Below are 21,812 nucleotides of genomic sequence, written 5' to 3' on the forward strand. Positions count from 1 at the left end.
GTTGTTCACATGCATGTAGTAGTTGCAGGACCAAAGTCATAGACCAGTGATACTCAGACTGAGGCTTGGGAGCCACAAGTGGCGCTTTAATGTCTCTCCTGCAGCTCTTTGGATCTATGATATTAAAACACTGTGTGGTTTAATTATTAACACATCTAAGTTATTAACCAGTCAGGATGCTTTTACTATGTTATTAACCAGTTGTAGAATACTCAATCAGTCATTTTGTTGTGAGAATATATATTTATATATAGTAAATGAAACAATAAATGTAGACTACTATGGCTCTTTTAAATAATGTTGATCGCTAGTTTGGCTCCTGAGCCACTGAGGTCTGAATATAGACTCTAAACAACTGAAAAACAAAGATTTTAATAGAAACTCTGACAACAGTGCTACCAGGTGCTACATGTTTCACTGAACATTTTGGTGAAGGCTCTAGAGGCTTATGTGGGTGTTAGATAGACATGCTAATATAACAGCTGTTCAACATTTGCTTTAAAGAGCGATGTTTGCTGAGCTGTAGACGTGTTAAATATAATTAACACACAAATTTATACAGCTGTTTATTTTCTAGTGATTTTTCCATCATTAAAGTTAGTGTTTGCCCTGATGTTTCACAATGACAGCTTTGTTGAACAATCCCTGTCTTTCTTCCCTCAGCCTGCCACCCCCATGTGATCACTGAATACGAGAGCATACTGACAGAGTCTTATAGAGTAATTTTTAAACCAGTTAAAAAGCCATTTCAGTCGCTTGCCCTGTCTGAGTTAGCAAGAACAAGCTGTGTCATTTTTGTTGCTTTGCCTGGCAGGGTGCAAGATTTCACCATCTTTTGTTTTTTAAATGGACTAGAAAGTTATATTAATAATCAGATATTCTATATATGTAATTCATGTGTAAATGGATCAAATCCCTGAAGTATGGTGGGCCTTATGTTGCCTCTCCTAGCTCTTCTTTATACTTCTGATGGTTTCTGAATCAGATGTTCAAATTCTTATACTTTATACAGAAGTGAGAAACGTCTTCATACAGAACAGCCCTAAACTTAAAATATGGTATCTTGCTTTCAGGCCAGATAAAAAAACATTTCCTGTGATCTATTAAACAATGAAGATGGGCGGGCCAATAGTCATCTCTAGCTCTCTGTTTCATCTCCATAGTGACTGACACTGGATCCCTTCTTCTGAGGGACTAGAATTATCATGGAATGGATGTATTCAGCCCCAACCTATGTAGGTGAACCTTGCCCAGCTCTACTTATCTCCATTGACCAAGCAGACATATTCTATCCTTTTGGATCTTCAAGTGGCTTCTTTCTCGGCAGTGAGGAAAGAACAGGGACAATCTAGAGACACATTACAAAGGAACAATCCTTAGTGGGGGGTGAAGAAAAAAAGAAAAGAGAGAAAATATTGGGCCAGATCCTCAGCTGATGTAAATCAGTGTAGTTTGCTTGAAATCACTAATCATGCTGATTTCCACCAGCTGAGAATCTGGCCCCATTATCTGAAGTACGAACAGCCTGTCAAAGACCTGCAACAGTTACCTTAAGCAATTTATAGCTATACAGTATAAACTGTAGACAGGGGCCAAGTGAAAACTGGAGCTGAAAATGAGTGGAGGAATTTCAAACAGGGCGACATTTATCCCTGTGCAGAGAGCCAGGATGAAGCCTCTGCACCACTTAACTCCCACTTAAACACTATATTGAAAGGAACTTTGGTGATGCACAGAGATTGCGCTGGCATTCTATACTCGGGGCTGCTACTCAGCAGGAAGAAACTGTGAATGTCCGTTGGAGCTATGACTGGTCTGAATTTCACCCATAATGACTATTTACCAAGGCAACCACCACCACTTGTGGCACATAGGCTAGTTTTTGAGATACAGAAGACTCTGACTAATTTGTCATAAGAACTACCTGCTTTGTACTCTAATTAGGAAATATATAGTTTATGATAGGAAGACACAGTATCCCATAGATTTTAGTGTCTGTTGTTTTCCATTTGCACGCCAATCATTTTGGTTTGTTTTCTATTCTTTGCCCTTCTTTTAACCTTCATTGAAGATTTTAAGAATAGCTCGCAGGGAAGGAAAAATGTGATTAAAATAAAAATAAATATCTTTTCACCTCTTTAAAAGGGTTATTTAAAGAATCCCAAATTTCTGGGAATGAAAGGAGCAGCAGAAGATGGAAGAGTCATTAAAAACAATTTGATATGTTTTCCTTTTTGCTTTATATTTATTGGATACTCGAGCGCAAATGGAACGCAAGTCAGCAATGTTCCTTGGTGAATCTAAATAAATGATACAGGACCATTTGATCAGTCCTTCTGTGGAAAAATAAGGGTGTTTTTTCACATGCCTGCATTAGATTTCATTGTGCAAATTCACATTTGCTTAATGCACCCATCAGTAACTCCTGTGTGAATCCAGCCAGCAAAATCACTTAGTTTTATAAGATACTGGTATCAAAAATCAATGACATATTTTCATCTAGTAGATTTGCATTTGCTTTAAGAGCTTCCCTTAACCTGGAAATGAGGCCTACAGATTATGACTATGCCTTCACAAAATAGGTGTTCCCTGACACTAATGCGGTGACTGACAATACCAAAAGTAATAGCCTGTTCCCCTCCTAGCCCAGGGCTCCTAAATCTGCTTTTCTTTATCGGTATAATGGGGTTGAATACATTTTAAAAAGTGGTAGCTATTGATTACTTAATGGAAAAAGTTAGTATGGGAGAATTGCTGAAGCAGCCCTATTTAGTGCTCTTCTGTGCAACAAGACCATTATCTGGAATGGTGGAAATCATCTTGTAATCCTTATTAATATTTAATAGCTCTGAAGTAACACTGAAGTATACTACACAATAGCCTAAGGCGTCTGTCCAGATAGGATATAAGATTGTTTCAAGGCTCTAAAAAGAGTAACTGATTTCCCTGTGCTCAAGTTGTTTATGAGTAAGAGCAACAATAAACCCTTTTCCTCTGTTCTTTTTTAGACTATCTGAAGCACATCAGCACTTTAATATACAGTTGTTCCTAGTAGGCATCTTGAAATGATGGAATGCTACAGAAAGGTCACTGTATGTTTAGAGATCACTGCATGAGAATGTTTTATATTTTCCCAATATTGTTGTGAATCCCAACCTCCCTCTTTCCATCCCTCCCACTCTGCTGAGGGGCATATTTGGCAAGGCTGAGAAGTCAGTGAAAGGTGTTAATCCTGTCTAATAGACCCATAATCCTTGGGGCTATGTTTTATATCATACTATTGAGCTAACTCCTTGTCATATGCCAGGATATTGTTGATCTAGTAAATATAGAAGTTATTTCTGGGAGCTTTAAATAAAATTAAACTTCACAGACTAAACTGTCCTTTACCCAATTCTTAGTAGTTTTCTCCAACAGATTTTCTGATGGATTACAAGCAATTAAGATACACCACAAATAAAAAATAAATACCCTTTTTAAAATGACAAAGTCAGCAGTTGAGTGAATGAATATATTCAAATATATTTCATGTAATAATTTTGTAAACCAAGCTAATTCCAGAACAATCAAAATGAAATAAATAAAAATAACCTAAAAAACAAGATGATATCAGGATAGAAGACTCAACAAATATATGCCACAGAATGCCTTCTGGGCACTAGAACCCTATTATAAACCGAGGATCAGTAAGAGACCAACCTCACATTACTGGTAGGGGTCACTCTGGCTGTAAACTTTTCACTGAAACAATATTTTGGTGAGGAAAAAAACCATCTTTTTTGAAAATTTCCACCAAAACACAGATTGTTTTCTGACCAACTCCAAAAAGAAGTAGTGTGTATGTGTTTGGGGACTAGGATTGGGCTATCAGGGAATTTTTAATCTGAATTGTGTAAAGGGTGAGCCTGATATTTTTTTTCTTTAGAAAAAAATGGAGATTTTAAGACCTTCTATTTTCCCATGGTTTTCCACTGTTACCGCTCTCCCCTCCCCTCGTCAACTATTTTTAGTTTAAAAGTGACTATATGAGAGAGAGAAGGGAGCTAAAATGGATAGTGACCCCATGATTTATGAGCAGGGACAGAATAAGATGGGGTCTTTCCTAGATGGAAATACCCAGAAGAGGTATATGTGTACACAGGGTAGTTGGTATAATTCTGGTGAGCGCCATCCTTATGATCACAGTTGCTGACGCTGAATGTCAACTTGTCACCCTGTACAACAGTCAGGAGTATGACAGTTTTACTGATGAGACTCTTAGAGGGCTAACTATACCCAGAAAAAGAGAGTATACAAATACAGAGAAGTAAACTGCAGCTCAGTAATTATGGGTAGAAAATGTACAGATCTGTATCATCACTCAGAAAATGACCATAAGGTTAAATTGTTACTCAGATCTCAACTCCAACAGAGTTGAATGCCATAAGAGCTTCAAATCCCCTGCTTTTAAGAACACTTCATGAAAGGACATGAGGGGTGTTCAGATAACGCAGAAATGGGCATGATATCCAGACATACGCAGCAAGGGTTAGTTCATCTGTCTAGTTCTTGTAAGGCACCCACCACTGTAGTATACGAGTACTTCACAAACATATGAATTTATCCTCATGGTAGCATTATCCCCATTTTATAAATCAAGCACTGTGGCATGACGAAAATAAGGATAGTATTTTCAAAGTCCTTTTCAAAAGGATGGTATTTTCAAATTCTGCTCCTTCTGAAGTAAATGAGAGTTTTCCCATTAACTTCATGTAAGCTGAGTTATACCAGTGTGGAACATTTTTGAAAATACCACCTGAAGGAGCATACCCAAGGTGACAAAGGGAGTTTGTGCCAGACCTAAATATTGAACACTGGGTTTCTGAATCCCAGTCTAGTACCTTAGTCACCCTTCATTTTGCTTACACATCACTCGAGGGAAACCTCAATCACTTCCAAAGCTTCCTCCTCAAAACTGCAATATATTCAGTATAAAAATATATTTGATGGAGAAGCCTTGGAAGCTCATGAGACTTCAGTAGGCTTGTGGACAAGGCCTAAAACATCACACCTGATAAAGCCTCCTATAACGTCATCTTAAAATTAAAGGAGCTAGAGAGAGACGGCCGGGGAGACCTGTTATAGTTGATGGGAGGGAAGTATGACAGGCATTTTAAATACCCGAGGCAGATGGAAGGAGAGAAGATCTGTTAGAATCACCAGATGGAAGAAAAAGAGGGAACAAGCAATCCATTAGGCAGGCTGAAGTCACAGTGAGGGAGGAATGGACAAGTGAATAAGAGCAATTCTTTAACCCAGAAGTTTTAAGATGTAGTTTCTGGAGCAGAATTCCAAAATGTACAATATTCATGCAGTTTGATATTTACTATTAAGCTTAGTGCATTTCCCTTCAAAATTATGCAAATAGAAGGTTTTGGATACCCAGATATGTACTGAGAAGGGCACACAAAGTATAAAAATAAAATAAAACAAGCAATAATCTTGTGAGTGTATTACAGATCATTTTTTTAAATTGTATATGTAACAGTAGAAATTAGAAGGGAGCAGCTCTTGACTTAGCTTTGAATAACTGTGAAAAACCTAAATTGATCCCTTAAAAGATACTGTTACAAGTCTAGAAACTCTGGCAGTTGATTTATTAGGTTCAGATTTTCAAAAGGAGCTTCTAACTTGAGTGTTTCAATTTTTGAATGATAAACATTAGACAGCTACCGGACCAGATTATCCTGTGTGCTCAGTACACTTGGCCACTCAGTGAAAGGATTCTGCCTGGAAATGGACAGAAGATAATTCTCTTGTTGGGAGGGAACTCCCCACTGCTGTAAAGCTGACATAGTCTTCAAAGTTAACTCCCATGTCAGCCTCATCCTCAGCATAGGATGTGTGTGGCAGCGATAAGGGGGCATGGCGGAGGCAAAGCAGAGCTTTTGACATGCCAGTTCTTCACACTTGTGCCAGTGGTACAAATTAGCGCAGCCCCCTTGGCTGCTGCAATGCCATGGCCAAGCAATACAGGCTTCGGGAGCTGCAACAGCTCCCTGATATCAACCCATCCCTGTACTGAGCAGAGCTCTGGCACAGGAGGGAAGTGAGTCCATGTGCCTTTAAAAATTGGGCTCCTAACTGAAAGGCTATTTTTGAAAAATGTGGAGTTTACTGATTACTCTGTTTGTTTCACTTGGTTTCATAATGTTCCCGCACAGAAATAAGCTTCAAGTTCTTTATTCAGAACTCTCTCTAAAGGGCCAATCCAATTCCCAGTGAAGTCAGTGAGAAGCTTTCCACTGACTCCAGTGGGAACTGAATCTAGTCCAAACTAAAGAGCCTTGAACAGTCTTCAGCTGTGGTTCCCAGTAGGAAGGATAAACTGTATAAAGTTAATTGAACAGCTACAGTAATAGAACTGGCATTCTCCAAAGCACCTACATTGTTTAATACTCAGTGCAAATGGCCTGCTTGGGATCTCCCTTACCCCAAGTGTAAATGACGATAACTCACTGAAGTCAATGTAAACTACGGATGTGAAACTGGTGTATGTGAGCTCCTATAATCATATGCATAACCTAATTCCATGCATTGTTAACAATGTCTTTGATTCAGATTGCTTTGTCTCCAGATATACACTCATACTTTGTCCCTGTAGGCTGTGTCTGTCTCTACTTAAAAATAGCATATTATGTTCCCTTCATAGGCAAAGAAATTTTAACATAAGAGATTGTATTTGTATTTGTCTTAATAATGAAAAAGAATATTGTCAATGGGCTCAATTTTTTTTGTTTATTTTGTCTTATAGCGCACAAGTAGTTTTGGAAACTTTGACCGTTTTAGGCACCATTCAGTATCAAAGCCAGATGATTCAGTTGAGGTTTGTATGTTGCAATAATCTACTTCTGTTCCCCTCTCCCTGTGACTGTTGTGGAATATACTAGGGTTCAGTGGTGTAAAACATGCATTGGTGCGCACTTGCTCCCATGTGTGCTCCTGTTGAAATCAATGGGAACTACTTGTGTGACCGAGGGCTTAGCAACAAGAGTAAGGTTTGCACAATCAAGCCTTTAATATTTGGGTAGTGCAAAGGACAGGGTCATTTCTGTTTAAAAAAAAGAAAGGGCAGCAAGAACTCAGGAAAACCTACACTTCAGAGGGCTGCTTCCACAATAGTGGCTTTATGATAGCAGCCTGGAGATATGGCTTTCTGTCTTCAAGCGTGTTAGGTAAATTCCCACCACTCTCATTTGGATCAGGGACAATAAATAAGGTAAGCATAAATTGGTACAGCGTTTTCTATCTCCCATTTGTGAGCACTTAAGTGAAGTGCAAGCCTGTGATGTACATACAATTCCCCAGACAGTTCTAAAGCTAGAAGAACTGCTAATAATAACTTGCATGCACCTTACCTGAATCCAAAATATCTCTCTGCAGTCTCTCATTCCATTACATCGATTTTATTTTCATGAGTAATAATTGTTTTGGGTTTTTTTAAATTTCCAATTAGATATGTGAAGTGGAGACTGTAAGTGACATTGGAGATCTGGAACAAAATAAAATGGCAGGTAATGGAGGAAGTCTGGGAAAGAAGATGCGGGCCATTTCCCTAACCATGAAGAAAAAGATGGGTAAAAAGTACATCAAGGCACTCTCTGAGGACATGGTAACTGTGGTTCAAAAAATCTTTGGATTTGTATGATCAATTACATTAGAAATGTTGTGTGTGTTTGTTTCATTGTTTTTAGGTAGCATGTTATGAACTGGCATTGATGTACCAGAGTTCAAGTGTATATAACTTAGTGACACATATTGAATTAAAACAGTAGTTACCTCAATTATATATCAATTCTTTCCCTCCCCACCTTCCCTCCCCTGTGTACGCATATTCTTTCTCACACTCACGGACACACGCGTGCACACAATTTCACCCACTTGGGGTCCTGGATAGAGATGAGAGTTTTATACGATTGGGAAAGGGGAGATTTTGCTTTGCCAACAGTGAAAAGATTGTGTGCGTATCCATCCATGAATATGGCCATGCAAGTGAGGGGAAATCTCCTTAAACACTCCCCACTAACTGTCCATCTGTATACGGACCAGGAAAAATCTGATCCAAAATGAGGTACATAGAAATTACCATACTGACTCAGATCAGTGGTCCATTTAGTCTTGTATCCTGTCTCTGACCAAGGCCAATACTAGATGCTTCAGAAGAATTCTCACAGTGGACATTTATGAAATAATCTGCAAGCAGGAATTTTTCTTAACCCCTGTCAGGCTTATGTCCTGAAACATGAGGGTTTATATCCCTCATACATTTTTATCTTATCTAATGTAACTGCAGATATTCTTATTATATAAAAGAATAAATGCAAAATCATTTTTGAATCTAACTAAACCTTGTTCTTCCTTATCTTGTGGCAGTGAGTTCCACATTTTAATGACATACTGTGCATTAAAATGTATTTCCTTTGATTAGTTTTATATTTGAGTCTCATTTTCATTAGGTGAACAGTTTGTTTTTGTATTATGAGAAAGGATAAACAGGAGTGCCACATTTATTTCTGTGTAGTTAAATCAATTCTTCATACAAAAGAAACAGATGACACATGTACCATACAATCTTCTTTTCCCCTGTAACTAATATCATTCAGTGCTTCTCCACTGATTAACTAGTGCAGGGTACAATAGAATGGTGTAACTAGCATTCTCCCTGCTGGAAACCAATCCTTGATTTCTATGATTTGTGTAACGTGCATCTGCATGGGAAGAGGAAGTGAGTTTCTCGAGATTAGTCCCAAACCAGGGACCCTGAGCCCACTCCACAAATGTGCTATCACCTTTGCTCCACTCTATGAGCCAAATAACATATGTTTAACATTTTCCCTAGTTTGATGCAATATCCCAGAGGGCATATGACATCCAGGTTACATCAGCATGTCACGCTAAGTTCACACTATAATGCAATACTGTAAAGAACCAGCTTCCTTTGGAAATCATCATTGTTCCATTTCGCTATTACGTCTGCTTTAAATTAAGCGGTGACTGAAGCATGGGTCATACTTTCTAATCTTTGCAAACTCTATAAGCTATGCTTTGAGAGGTAGCATTTAATAATATAACCTCTAAGGTCCAGTACCCAGGCCTTAGATGATTTTGTGAGGGAAATGGACCTATGTTAATTTTGTAAACGCAGCATTTTTGTTATGAGACTTGAGCAGCCAACTCAGGGAGTGGGGTAGCTGATCATCCACATTCCCATCTGGAAGGTTGGCTCTGGAAAACCCTGACCTTGGTTCTAGCTGCAGTAGGCCAGTAGAGTCCAGGGTCTGGGAAAGCTCTTTGCAAGACACAGCAGTTGCAGCTAATGGTTCCCTTCCTGCTCCTATGAGCTTCCTGAGTATGTGGAAGAGGCAGCCTATTTGAATTTGGCCTCCGATGATTTTGTATTTGCCGCCCGAACTTCTAAAATTAGCAAAGATAACTTAAAAAACATGAAAGGTGAAAAACTTTGGGGTAGATTCTGGCCTCTGCTCTGGTGAGGCAAAACAGCCAGAAAGTCTCTTTTCTGGCTATCTAGGATTTCCCCTTGATAAGTTTCAGATGGATGTAAATGTCGTTGTGCCAGATTCACTACTGTTGTAGTTCCACAGAGATCAGGGATGAATTTAGCTGGCTGTCCTTTTCTGGAGGGCAGTCACTGGGGAAATTGAGCCACAGAGAGGGTAAGTGACATGTCGATGGTCACAGGGTGAGGAAGTTGTGGAGCTGGGAACTGAACCCTGAATTCCTGATTCCCAGCCCCATGGTGTAACCACGAAATGTGCTTCCTCCCTTGTAATGGTTGGTAGTGAAAGAAGCTTTCTTAAACTGCAAGTGTAATCATATTTTTTTTAAATCATTGTGGACGGGCAAAGCAAATGTGCACAAGATATTGCAAGTCAGCTGTTCATGTAAAATCTATTTCACTGCATCTAACCACTGATTTTTATTGCTGAAGAATGAAGAAGGAAAAGAAGGCTACTCGCATAGTGACCCTGGGGATGGCACACACACGGAGAAGGTCTGCTTAAAAGCCAGTGACTCCATGGACAGTCTCTATAGTTTGAATAGTGGCCAGAGCTCTTCTAGTAAGTACAAAAAATCATAGTCCTGTTCAGTCTCTTTCTTTATTATTTATTATTGAATACACCTCGAGTTGTTGGCCCTGGGGAACAGAAATTTGATAACGCAAGGATCTTCATTCTACCAGACAAAGCTACAAGAAGATCCAATGGCTGGATGTTAAAGCTGGACAAATTCAGATTGGAAGTAATGTGCAGTTTTTTAACCTTGAGGTTAATTAACCATTGGAACAATTTGCCAAGGCTTTTTCTGGATTCTTCACTGGCAATTTTTAAATCAGGATGTTTTTCTGAAAGATCTGCTCTAGCTCAAACAGGAGTTGATTCAGGGAAGTCATACAGCTTGTGTTATACAGGAGGTAAGAGGTACATTAGTACAGTGGTTCCTTCTGGCTTTACCATCTGTGAATCAGAGTTTGCCCTTTTTAGTAATTAGAGCCAAAATTTAACCCCACAATAATTAAACTTGAGCTTTTCAACAAGCCTGACATCCTGCCTATTGATACAACAGTCTTAAATGTCAGAGCTGGCCCTAGGCGTGTCGCTGCCATGGCCCCAGCACCTGTGGAGTGGTGTTTGCAGGGTCACTCACATACAAGCCTTCTCTTAGGCTGGCTGGGAACCCACTGCCCCCAGTCTGCAGATGGGTTGGCCAAAAGGGGGTACCCAGCCTGACTCTGCTGCTCTGGAGGAGGTGGGAGAACCCAGCCAACACAAAGGCAGCAGAGGACCAAGGTCTGCCTCCTTCCCAACCCACCAAAAATCTGCTACTCCCCCCACCAGGTAGCATAAGCTGGAGGTTTGGGGAGGCATATGGCTCTCCAGTTGGCCATGGGGTTCCTGTGTGGCAGCCTCCTGTAGGAGGCTATCTGCTGCCATGCTGTAAGCAAACTGCTCCCCAAGGATTCCGGACTGTACATGATGATGTTGCATTGATGTCACTGCATATATAATATGATCTGAGTGGGTTCCGTAGACATAGGCCATTTGTACTTAGTGATTATTCTGGCTCTGGGTTGTAGCTGTGCACTTGAACAACCACATCAAGTCAAATAATTTTTATGGTTGTTTTCTCTGATGTGATTTTTGCAAATTATATGGGAGTTTACTTCCACACACTGCTGCTCTTCTCTAAAAACATACTTGGATGGGATTTGGCAGAACTTGCTTCAATTTGCCTGACTTACTCTACTGATGTTTTTATTACTCAACTTGGATAAAATGACAGGTAGAAATGTAGATAAGATTACAATTTCCCGCTGTAATGCAGGTGGGTTGAGGTCCTAGTTTATAATATAATGAAATAAAGTAGTTTCTGCAGTATTTGTTTCAGTTTCTCTGAATAAACAGGACAAGTTCAGCAGATATAATTCCCTACATTGCAGTTTTAAAATACACATTATTAATCTGCAGAGGTAATATTTCAACAAGCTTATAAGTAAAATGAGTAGTCTATTAGCATCAGCATCATAAAGGATTATTGCACAGAATAAATTAAAGATCTCCAACTTATTTTGTTTAGCCTTTCATAGTATGTTTGATTATTGAATATATTTTTCTTGGAATGTGTTAAAACTTTCTGAGTACAGTCTTTTAATTCTGTGCTTTGCATATTAGCCTCTCCATTTCTATACAAAATTGAATATCCAGTAATTCAAGGAAGGGGATTTAAATCTTCATTCTCATCTTCATTAGGTGGAGTGACTAGCTGTTCAGATGGAACCAGCAACAGGGACAGCTTTAGACTTGATGATGAAGTCCCTTACACTGGACCATTCTGTGGACGAGCCAAAGTACACACTGACTTCACACCGAGTCCTTATGATAATGACTCTCTCAAAATCAAGGTGAGACCGTCATCAAAATTGCTTTGTGCAGTAGAGATATCTGAGACATTTGTTAGGTACGGGGTCTGTTCATTCATTTCTGACTTTTAAGGTATATGGCACTTTAAAACAGACACAGTCATTTTAGCAATACCTTTGTGCAGGGCTAGTTCATACAGAGTTGTCAAACCTACTATTGCAGGGACCCTGAGTCATGGGATTCCACCCTACCAAGAACCAGTTGAAATGTCAGCGTGTGATGTACTCCTCATACTCCAGCCCCATTTGGTGTGGAATAAGTGCTGCTTCACACTGACTGAGAGCTCTGTGGTGATAGTCTCCTGGGAAATCAGGATGATTCTTTAGCTTTCCAGGCTTAGCTGGCTCACAGGCTCACAGGCTCAGCCCTCATCCTCTTACACAGGAAACCTCCATCCTAAACCTCCTCCCGTAAACCACTTCAGAAGCACATACTCAAGCTATGGAAATATGCCACATTGCATTTCTCCCAATCCAGAGGGTATGACAGAGATGTTTGCAGCAAGTGAAGCTGGAGAAGGTTGCACGATGAGCTTTTGCATTGAGGTGGGCAGAACAACAGAATAGTATTACAAGGAGCCCACGCTTTACTTGACAAGGTGCTGTCCACCTACCATCTCTTCCAAAGCCTCCCTTCTCTCCACATTCTTAGTCATTGTTCACAATGCCACCATCTTCCCAGTCATTCAGATCTCTAATCGAAGCCACATTTTTGAGTTTGCCCCCTCATCCAGGGTGTATCCAGATCTAGATTCTGTCCATTTAAAATACTGCTCCCAAAATCATCTTTCTTAATTGTTGCTTTGATTGTTACCCCTGTAAGCTACTCTCCTTCTCCCCTGCATCAAATATAAGCTTCCTTCTGTCACCTTTAAACCACCACATGACATAGTCCTGCCCAGTTTATCTGTTACTCTATTGTATCCTCAACCTCTGCCTTTACTTGGTGATTGTTTTCACCACCAGTTAGTTCATTACTTCCCCAACCACCTAAGTGTTTTTTTTCCCCTTCAAATCAGCTATTTGGCGATCAAATGGCATAACATGAGGTCATGTACATTTTTCACTTTTAAGACAGCTTGTTTTAAAGTTGTGAGCTGTCTGCTGCTTGGGGCTGAAAACTTGTGAGTACAGGCCACAGAATTTCAGCACTGTTCAATCAAAACACAAACCCTAGCTCTGAGTTGGCTTTGAACCTCAGGCTGAACCTAATCTGGATCCAGATCCAAACCCCTTCCCAATATGTAGAAATTAGACCTTTCCAAAAACATGGTGTTTTCTCTTCCTGGGGCTGGGGGTAAACATTTCCATAGCTTTCATTTCATGTGGTTTCATACTTCTGAGTTTAGTGGTCAAACAAACTCAAAACCTGGTGAAACCCTGAACTTTGCATGATTGCAAAGCAAAACTATAATTTGGCTGAAATTTACTCAAAATGTTTGCAGAATTTATAACACTCATTGTAATAAATTGGGTCTCAATTTCAAGTTTGTAACAAAATCTCCAAACCCCAGATGGGTTTGGAGATTTGCTGCATATGCTTTGCAAACCACTGTTTGAAATACTGTGGTAAATTCTTATTTTAATACAAAATTATGCATATATATAATTTAACAATTAAGGTCTAGATTGTGTATTTATAAACTGCCCAGAATAAAGGAGTTTGCTCCTGGGACAGTGCATAGTTACGCTGTCCCAGGAGCAAACTGGGAAGAGAATTGTTACTCTAAGAGTATGTTTTTACTGAAGAGTTAGCTTGGGTGATCAGCACCTGAGTAAGCCTAGCCCAGGTGTGAGAGCCCTGACTGCAAAGGCTTATCTTTGTTACCGAGCCCTCACCGTTTCTCACTTGCTTATTGTTGTCTGGAGCATATCCCATGTTTTGTTTTGGGGGGTTTTTTTGTGCCAAGGTGTTCTGTGATTCTTTTTTATCAGTTGTGGGAGAACTTGTCTACCCTCTGGGGGAACTGTGGGAAAGGCATTGGAGGCCTATCAGCACTTGAGTGATTTAGCCTGAATCCTTGCCGCAAAGTGGGTGGGTTCCAGCTCAAGTTAAAGCAGAGCCTGGGTTCCAACCCCCACACAAAGATTTGTAAGCTAGTCTTGCTTAAAGCACTCCAGGTCAAGTTAGAGGTTTTTCTGTGTGAATGGTTTGGGGGCAGGGTAGGAACCTGGGCTAAAACCTGGGTAAGAGTCCAGGTTAACTGTGTAGAGGAGATATACCCTATGAATGCCCCCTTGCTCCTTGCCAAGACTCCACCCATTCTCTGTCCCTTCCTGCCCACTGTTGGCCCATCTGCATAGGAAGGAAAATAGTAGCTCCACGGAGGCTACTTCCCATCCCATATGTGCATTGTATTGCCCACACAAGCAAGAAAGGGGTCCTTTCTGCCCCCTATTCCTCTGCAAGAGTTTGTAGGGCCAGGGCCAATCTTGCCACGCATTACTCTGCAATTGTTTTCTGAAATTTTGTAAAGCAAGAAGTATTCCCTAGTTGTGGAAGGAGAGTTTCTTCACTCTCATTAATACTCCTGAGCATTGAAGTTGCTTCTGCTTGATGTCTGTTCTTGCTCCATTGAGGTAACAGGTTACATATCACAAATCATCTGCCTCAGATGTGGTGTGCCTTTTTTTTTCTCCAGAAAGGAGACATTATAGACATCATCTGCAAAACTCCCATGGGTATGTGGACAGGCATGCTGAATAACAAGGTGGGAAACTTCAAATTCATTTACGTCGATATTATTTTGGAAGCGGAAACTACACCTAGGAAGATAAAGGTGCACAGACGGAGCAAAAGGGCCAAACCTAAAACTCTGCAGGAACTTTTGGAACGGGTCCATCTTCAGGTCAGCAAACACATTTCCAGTTTTGCGTGGAGTGTTTTGTTTCTGTGCACTTGCTCTTATTTTTACATCACAGCCAGGGCCAAAATGGCAGGCTCTAGCAGCTCAGGAAATATCTTATCAGTAGCCCAGAAGATGCTACTTCCTTCCATTACCTAACTGGTGGGTATGTGGATGTGAGGGTGGTTGTTGGCAAAATGAGGCATGAGAGTGAATTAATCCTTCATTTAATATGCCTTTTTCTTAGTTGGTAAGGTCCTTGGGGAAGAGGCAGTCTTCTTTTGGTATAGATGTGTAGTGTGCCTAGTCCAATGGGCCTCAATTTCTGATGGGGTCTCTAGGTATTACTGCAATACAAATGATAAATAAGAATAATCACAACAATGTTATAGCACTGGTATTTGTGTGGGAATGAATCACTTCTCTCTGCAGGAATACACACACTTAGACACTGGGACAACACACACACAGTTGAGGGCACCAGGAGTAACAATGCATTAGTCCTACAGCCATCTACGTGGTTCTCTGCATGCTCCCTCTGGCTGGCACCAGTGTAAACAAAATACCCAGCCTGCTTATGGAGCTTTGGATTTACTCATCTCATCTTTACACGGAAGTGACACTATGTGCTGTAGCCTTGCTGTCTTTGTGCTCTCACTTTTACACAACAATTGCTCATCAGAAGTTTTCTTTGAATTAACACACAATCATTTTGCTGCTAAATTTCCCAGCCTGTAAAAGCACATTACCGAAAAAGAATCCCTTTGTGTACTTACCTTTTGGTTTATAACAGACTGGTACTTCATCTTCTTTATAACTGGAAAATGTTTTCTGGCTGGACTCAAATTGTTTTCTGGATACATAAAATTTGAATGCTGCTTCTTAGGCTGTTTTATCAATGGAATAATTATTGTGACTCAGACATAAAATAATAATGACGGTATTTATATGACACTGCTATTTCAAAGCAGTTTGCAAACCCTAATTAATCCTCAAAACTTCCTACTGCATGTTAGTGATGTAAATATTATTGGGTCAAAGGTATCCCTCACATCTGAATTTGGCCACTGATCTTCATTTTACAGATCAGGAACTTGAGATGCAGAGAGGTTGTGAATGGCCCAAGGTCACAGCCTGAGATGGCAGTGAGTTGAGACTAGAACACAGAAGCTCCTGGTTCCATCTCTAGACTTCGCTTACTCTTATAAAAGGAGAGGAAAAATATGCTCAGAAAGTATGTTACATTAAAATTAAAAAGGGGACACAAGCTACAAAGGTCAGACCCAAATCCAAACATTTACAAAGTTTAGGGGTGAATGAATCTGGAGTTTTGGTTTCTCCTATTTTGGTTTGTCCTGTTTGGGCCAGGCACTGAAATTTGGGGGAATTGGAATGAAGGGGTTTGGTTCAAGTCCATCTCAATGGAAACTCTCTCTCAGTGTCTTGAAATATTATTTTCCCCCCTGACCTGTTATTGAATCATATTCTTGGTTCTGTGTCAGTGTTGCCCTTCCAGGCAATCCAACTTTAATTTAACAATAACTAATTAGAAAATATAAAGGACAATAATGCACTTAATTTCATTCTGTGACCTTTAGAATGGCTTATTTTATGCAGTAGACACTAAGGAATGCCTGTTATGGGTATGCGCTGCAGTTTCCAGCAGTCCACTGACGAAAATGGAAAACCTTTAGTTTCCAACAGGAACACCACACAAAGACTTCTATGAAACAATTCTCATGTTCCTCAAATTAATATGGGAGTGTTACAGACACTGGGCCAGATCCTCAGGTGCTGTAAATCAGATTCAATGGAGATATTCTGATTTACACCAGCTGAGGATCTGGCCCTCTGGATAGCAGTAGATTAAACAATGTTGCAGTTCAGCTACATAAACCCAATCTGAATGTAAAGTATTAGTATATCTGAGGTACACTGAGACACATTGCAGGGTATCTCATGTTAGGGGCAGGACAAGGGCGGGAACACTAACTTGACAGCTCTCTTTAATACAAGCCCAGAGGCAATGTTACTGATTGAGAGACTTGGTGCTCCAGGAGTCATGATGACTTTTGTCTGCACTTCCGCCAAAAACATGAAAAAGAGAAATTGTGGTTATGTCTCTAACTGAACCTGCTAATTGCTTACTAAAGGAATTGTTTGCTTTTCCTTTTGTAGGAATACTCATCAACCCTCTTGCTAAATGGTTATGAGACTTTGGAGGATTTAAAAGAGCTACAGGAGAGCCATTTGATTGAACTAAATATTACAAACCCAGAAGACAGGGCAAGGTTACTCTCTGCAGTTGAGAATCTACAGGACTATGAAAGTAAGTGTGTAAACTTACATTCAATGTTATGTTCTCATTTTAATTGGAAACACAGACACATTTAAAATAATGAAAAGGAGTACTTGTGGCACCTTAGAGACTAACCAATTTATTTGAGCATGAGCTTTCGTGAGCTACAGCTCACTTCATCAGCTGTAGCTCACGAAAGCTCATGCTCAAATAAATTGGTTAGTCTCTAAGGTGCCACAAGTACTCCTTTTCTTTTTGCGAATACAGACTAACACGGCTGTTCCTCTGAAACCATTTAAAATAATGGTGACTTCTGCTGAGGTCCACAAATTAGATTTTTTCCTCAAATAGGAAAAATTCCTGAAAAATTATCTCAGGTTTATCTCCAATTTAAGTTTGAACAGAGACTGGGAATGGCTCGGTCATTACACTAATTGAATCTATTTTCCCATGTTAAGTATCCTCACACCTTCATGTCAACTGTCCGAAATGGGGCATCTTGATTATCACTTCAAAAGTTTTTTTTCCCCTGCTGATAATAGTTCCTCTTAATTAATTAGCCTCTTACAGTTGGTATGGATACTTCCACCTTTTCATGTTCTCTGTATGTGTAAATATCTTCTTACTATATGTTCCATTCTATGCATCCGATGAAGTGGATTGTAGCCCACGAAAGCTTAGGCCCAAATAAATTGGTTAGTCTCTAAGGTGCCACAAGTCCTCCTGTTCTTTTTTCTGATACAGACTAACACGGCTGCTACTCTGAAACCAGTACATTTCTAGGTTGCTAACTGATCATGCTGCACATTCTGTATATTTTATCCTACACATTTTACATCAACAATTAACAAACAAAACAGGAACAGAAAATGCCAAGGTTATATTTTTACAAAGATTTTTTTATTGGTGCAAAGTATGAGTAATTTTAACACGTTTCTGTAGTCATGAAATACTGTTCCGGTATGGTGTAATTATGATTTACTGTTTTTAATACTGAAGCGATAGCAAGCATTGCAGGCAGCCTTAACTATCTAAACTCTTTAACAGTCAGACATCAGTTAGTCTTTTAATCACTTGATGTTCTTCATGTTCCCATGCCAGCAAAAGTGCAAGGATCAGGGAAGAGTGTCCTTAACCTGACACAGCCTTTTCATATTCTTTTCATTAAACCTTGATTAATTAATCTTTGCCATCCATGTGTGGTCCCTACCCTCTGCCAGCATGGGTTTATGCCATTGTTTTTCAGGCAGAATAGTATACTTGAGGATATTTGTGTAGAAGTTTAACAATTGAAATACTTGTAACTATTCTGTAAATAATAAGTCTTGTAATGTGTTCCTTGTTTCAAGGCTACTGATGATGTTGGAGTATTAGATCCATGGATGACATGAATAATTGCTTCACCTCAGCTGTGAATACATGAGTATTTCAGTTCAGTCAAACACTGTTCTCAAAAAGCAGAATAGTGAATGGGCCTCAATTTAAGCATGTGCTTAATTATAAAGCTTTTATTAAGTCCCAGAGATGTCAATAGGACTTATGTATGATTAACTTTAAGCACACATTCAAGGAAAATGCTTTCCTGAATCAGGAGCATGGTGATGAAGCTGACCTTAACTAATTGCCATAGCACGGTAGTATTTGTCAGCGGATTGATGAGGAGAGAAGTAATGTGCAAGGGTTGACATGACACTCTAAAGTACAAAGATGTTAAAAACTAAAATTGATACAACTGCATAGAGGAATATAAATAAGCCATTCGGTCAAGTAGTTAAAACAAAAGAAGGGGAGCCAAGATGATCTTGGGGTTAAGTCCAACCTAAGCATCTGACGCAACGTGTGACCTTGGCCAGTTCATTTGACCTCCTTGTGTTTCAGTCAATCCAACTGGAAAATTGGGTTGCAAAAACTGGACACCATTGTTATAACTGAACTTACATATATATGTGGTCATGAGCTGAAATCCTGGCCCCACTGATAGTCAATAGGAATTTTTCTAAAGCATACATTTAATTGTTTTCCTGAATCAGGGTTTTAGATTATAAACTCTTTTATGAAGGGACGTATCCTTTCAATAGTTCTGTAAAGTTCCATGCACATCTACAGACCCACCGAAATAGTGGTAGTAACAATAATTTCCAAGAGCTAACAAGTGGAAAAACCGCATATGCATCACAAATTCATTGTCAAAGACCTAAGGCCTAATATTTCTTCAATACTCTTAGTCTAATCCTATAGTTTAAAATAGTATTAAAACATTGGTTTTTGAACTGTGTGATGCAATAAGGTTATCGGGAGCCTCAAGGTGGGGTGCAGGGCTGGGACCAGCTGGGTGTCTGAACCAGGGCAGGGCAGCAGTGGAGAGAATGCACAGGGAGGGCACAACAAAAAGAAAAAGTTTGGAAAAAGTCTGTATTGGAATACGTGTCAAAATTCTGCATACTTGGACTCCTCTAACCTTATCTTAGATAGCTCTGACTGAAAGCTACATATCTGAAATGAAACGATTTACTGTAGAAAAAATAACACGCCTTCCATTTGTCGATCAGATAGTGAGGCCTGATGAATCTGCAACACTTAACAGTAGTTGATCTTTATCTATTCCTTTTCCTGTACAATGTATCCTTCACTGACATCCAGGTTAACCCTACAGACTTACCTTCAATGATAAAGAGCTTGACAGTGTATCCAGGTGGTTAAGAACAAGTAGGTGTAAAAGTCAAAAGTTAAAAATAAATATAGCTTTTGTTTGTGAAGTAGGAGAACTTGACATTTACCCTGAATCCATATATATTTATAATGCTCAATATTCTGTTGAGGCAGCTTTTGTATTTACTGCATGATAGTCAGAGTAGGCTGAAAATTTTCTATCAATTTTTTTCAGACAAAATTGGCCTGTTTTTCCTGAAGAAAATATTTGTTTTGTTTGAAACTTTCTGTTTTTTCAATGAAAAACAGAAAAATTAATATTTTTATTTTTTTCAGACAAGAAACACTGGAACATTTTCTAAATCTTCTTTTTCCACAGAAAATACCATTTTTTTGACCAGCAATAATGATATAGTTGTGACACTGAAGTTCAGTGCTCCACCACTTCAGAGTCCCATTCTGTCTTTGTAGTGATTTAGTTTTTAGCTTATTTATCTCAGATTGATTTTGCTACAGAAAAAGTGTGTGCATATACTCTGCTTTCTAGAAAGTTACAGAGTTTACCCAAGACTACCATATATTCACATCACACAATAATTCAAAGCCAGAGAAAAAAATGTATACATAGTCCTCTTACAGAAGTTTCAGCTCCTGCCATTTTTTGGTCCCAATGTGATATGTCATTGTGACACCATGATGGGAAGACACAAATGCAAAAAAAAAACCCCACAACAGATCCAGTTGTGCACAAGAAGTTATACTATTCAGATGAACATAGTTAAAAAGTCATCTTTAAATGAAAAGGAAACAAATAGGATGACCAAAAAAATGGAATTAAAAAAATCCAGCAATAACGTTCTCTTCCTGCTCACTTTAAGAAAGAAAGAAAGAAAGAAAAAGACAAAGCTTCCTCTTTCACCTCAATGATGTAACTTTTTTAGGTCACTGCTTGATGACTTTTTTAGGTCACTGCTTGATGGGACAGAGAGATGATTCTACAGAAGCTGATAAAAGCACTTGCAAGTGGTATTATAACTGATCACGGGATTACAGTTGAGGAATAGGAAGACATTCTGAGTTCAGCATCTAAGGAAGGGTTCATACAGTAACTTGCTGAATTCTGTAAGCACACAGTGACCAAGCAGACATGTTTTTTGCTGGCATTGGCTGAAATATAGCATGAGCTAATAGAAAAACTAGGTTAGGCATCACATATTTATCCTCAATTATTGTGATTAACCAATAATAATAATAATTAATAATGCTGATATAACTCCATTTAAGTAACTGGAGTTACTCCAGAAATTAACTTGGCCCAATATATTACCAAAAATTTTCCCTACAAAAAGAGGTGAAATTTCATATGACAAACCATCCTCTGTAAGGTGGGGAGAGGATGAAATAGTAACAGACACTGCCAAATCTGACCAAAGGTGCACCTTTTTAACAGTGAGGGTAGTTAACCATTAATTTTCATAGGGAAATGGTGGATTCTCCATCACTTGAAGTCTTTAAATTAAGAATGGATAGCTTTCTAAAAAGATAATCTGTACCTCAAAAGAGGTTATGGTCTTGATGCAGACGTGTTATGCAGGAGTTTCAGGGTAGATGATTACAATTCAAGCTGGTTGGAGATACTTTGATGGTACCATATTGTGTTAGAATACACAATTCTTTGAAAACTGAAATGCTTTGTGAAATCAGGTTGATTTTGCCAGAACTTTAGTTAGGAGAAAAGAAAAAGAAAAAAGTTCCAACAATGCCAAAGTGTCCAGTTTTTACATTTTTTTGGAATGAAATATTGTGATTGTTTTGAAATGACTATCTATGAATCTTCCTTGAATGCCTGCCTTTTCCAGGGAGGGTTTTGCATCCAAAGCCATAATTCTTCCTGGTGCAGCAGCAACGCACACTGTAAATATAATCTGGACCCCAGCCTCCTGGTAGACATACGGTAGATAAAACCATTCTGTAAATGCACATAATCTACTCTACTTCCAATACACAGGATGCATGTTCACTATAAAGCTGTCATCATTAG

The 21,812-nt window shown here is 39.2% G+C and overlaps 1 protein-coding gene across 3 annotated transcripts in view; it reads left to right on the forward strand.

Moving 5' to 3' along the window:
* Positions 1-21,812, forward strand: part of LOC140894896 (SAM domain-containing protein SAMSN-1-like) — a 67,925-nt gene that overhangs the window by 42,730 nt on the left and 3,383 nt on the right. For 2 of the 3 annotated variants that reach the window (XM_073303758.1, XM_073303775.1), the window contains 6 exons: positions 6,794-6,865; positions 7,496-7,651; positions 9,989-10,118; positions 11,808-11,959; positions 14,620-14,826; positions 17,002-17,152. In XM_073303758.1, the coding sequence (XP_073159859.1) occupies positions 6,794-6,865; positions 7,496-7,651; positions 9,989-10,118; positions 11,808-11,959; positions 14,620-14,826; positions 17,002-17,152 (868 nt within the window). Of the gene's footprint in view, positions 1-6,793; positions 6,866-7,495; positions 7,652-9,988; positions 10,119-11,807; positions 11,960-14,619; positions 14,827-15,908; positions 16,977-17,001; positions 17,153-21,812 lie in introns of those variants that run through there. The other variant, XM_073303767.1, reaches the window with a different exon arrangement.

Source organism: Lepidochelys kempii, chromosome 1 (assembly GCF_965140265.1).
Source record: "Lepidochelys kempii isolate rLepKem1 chromosome 1, rLepKem1.hap2, whole genome shotgun sequence".
In the NCBI taxonomy this organism is placed as follows: Eukaryota; Metazoa; Chordata; order Testudines; family Cheloniidae; genus Lepidochelys; species Lepidochelys kempii.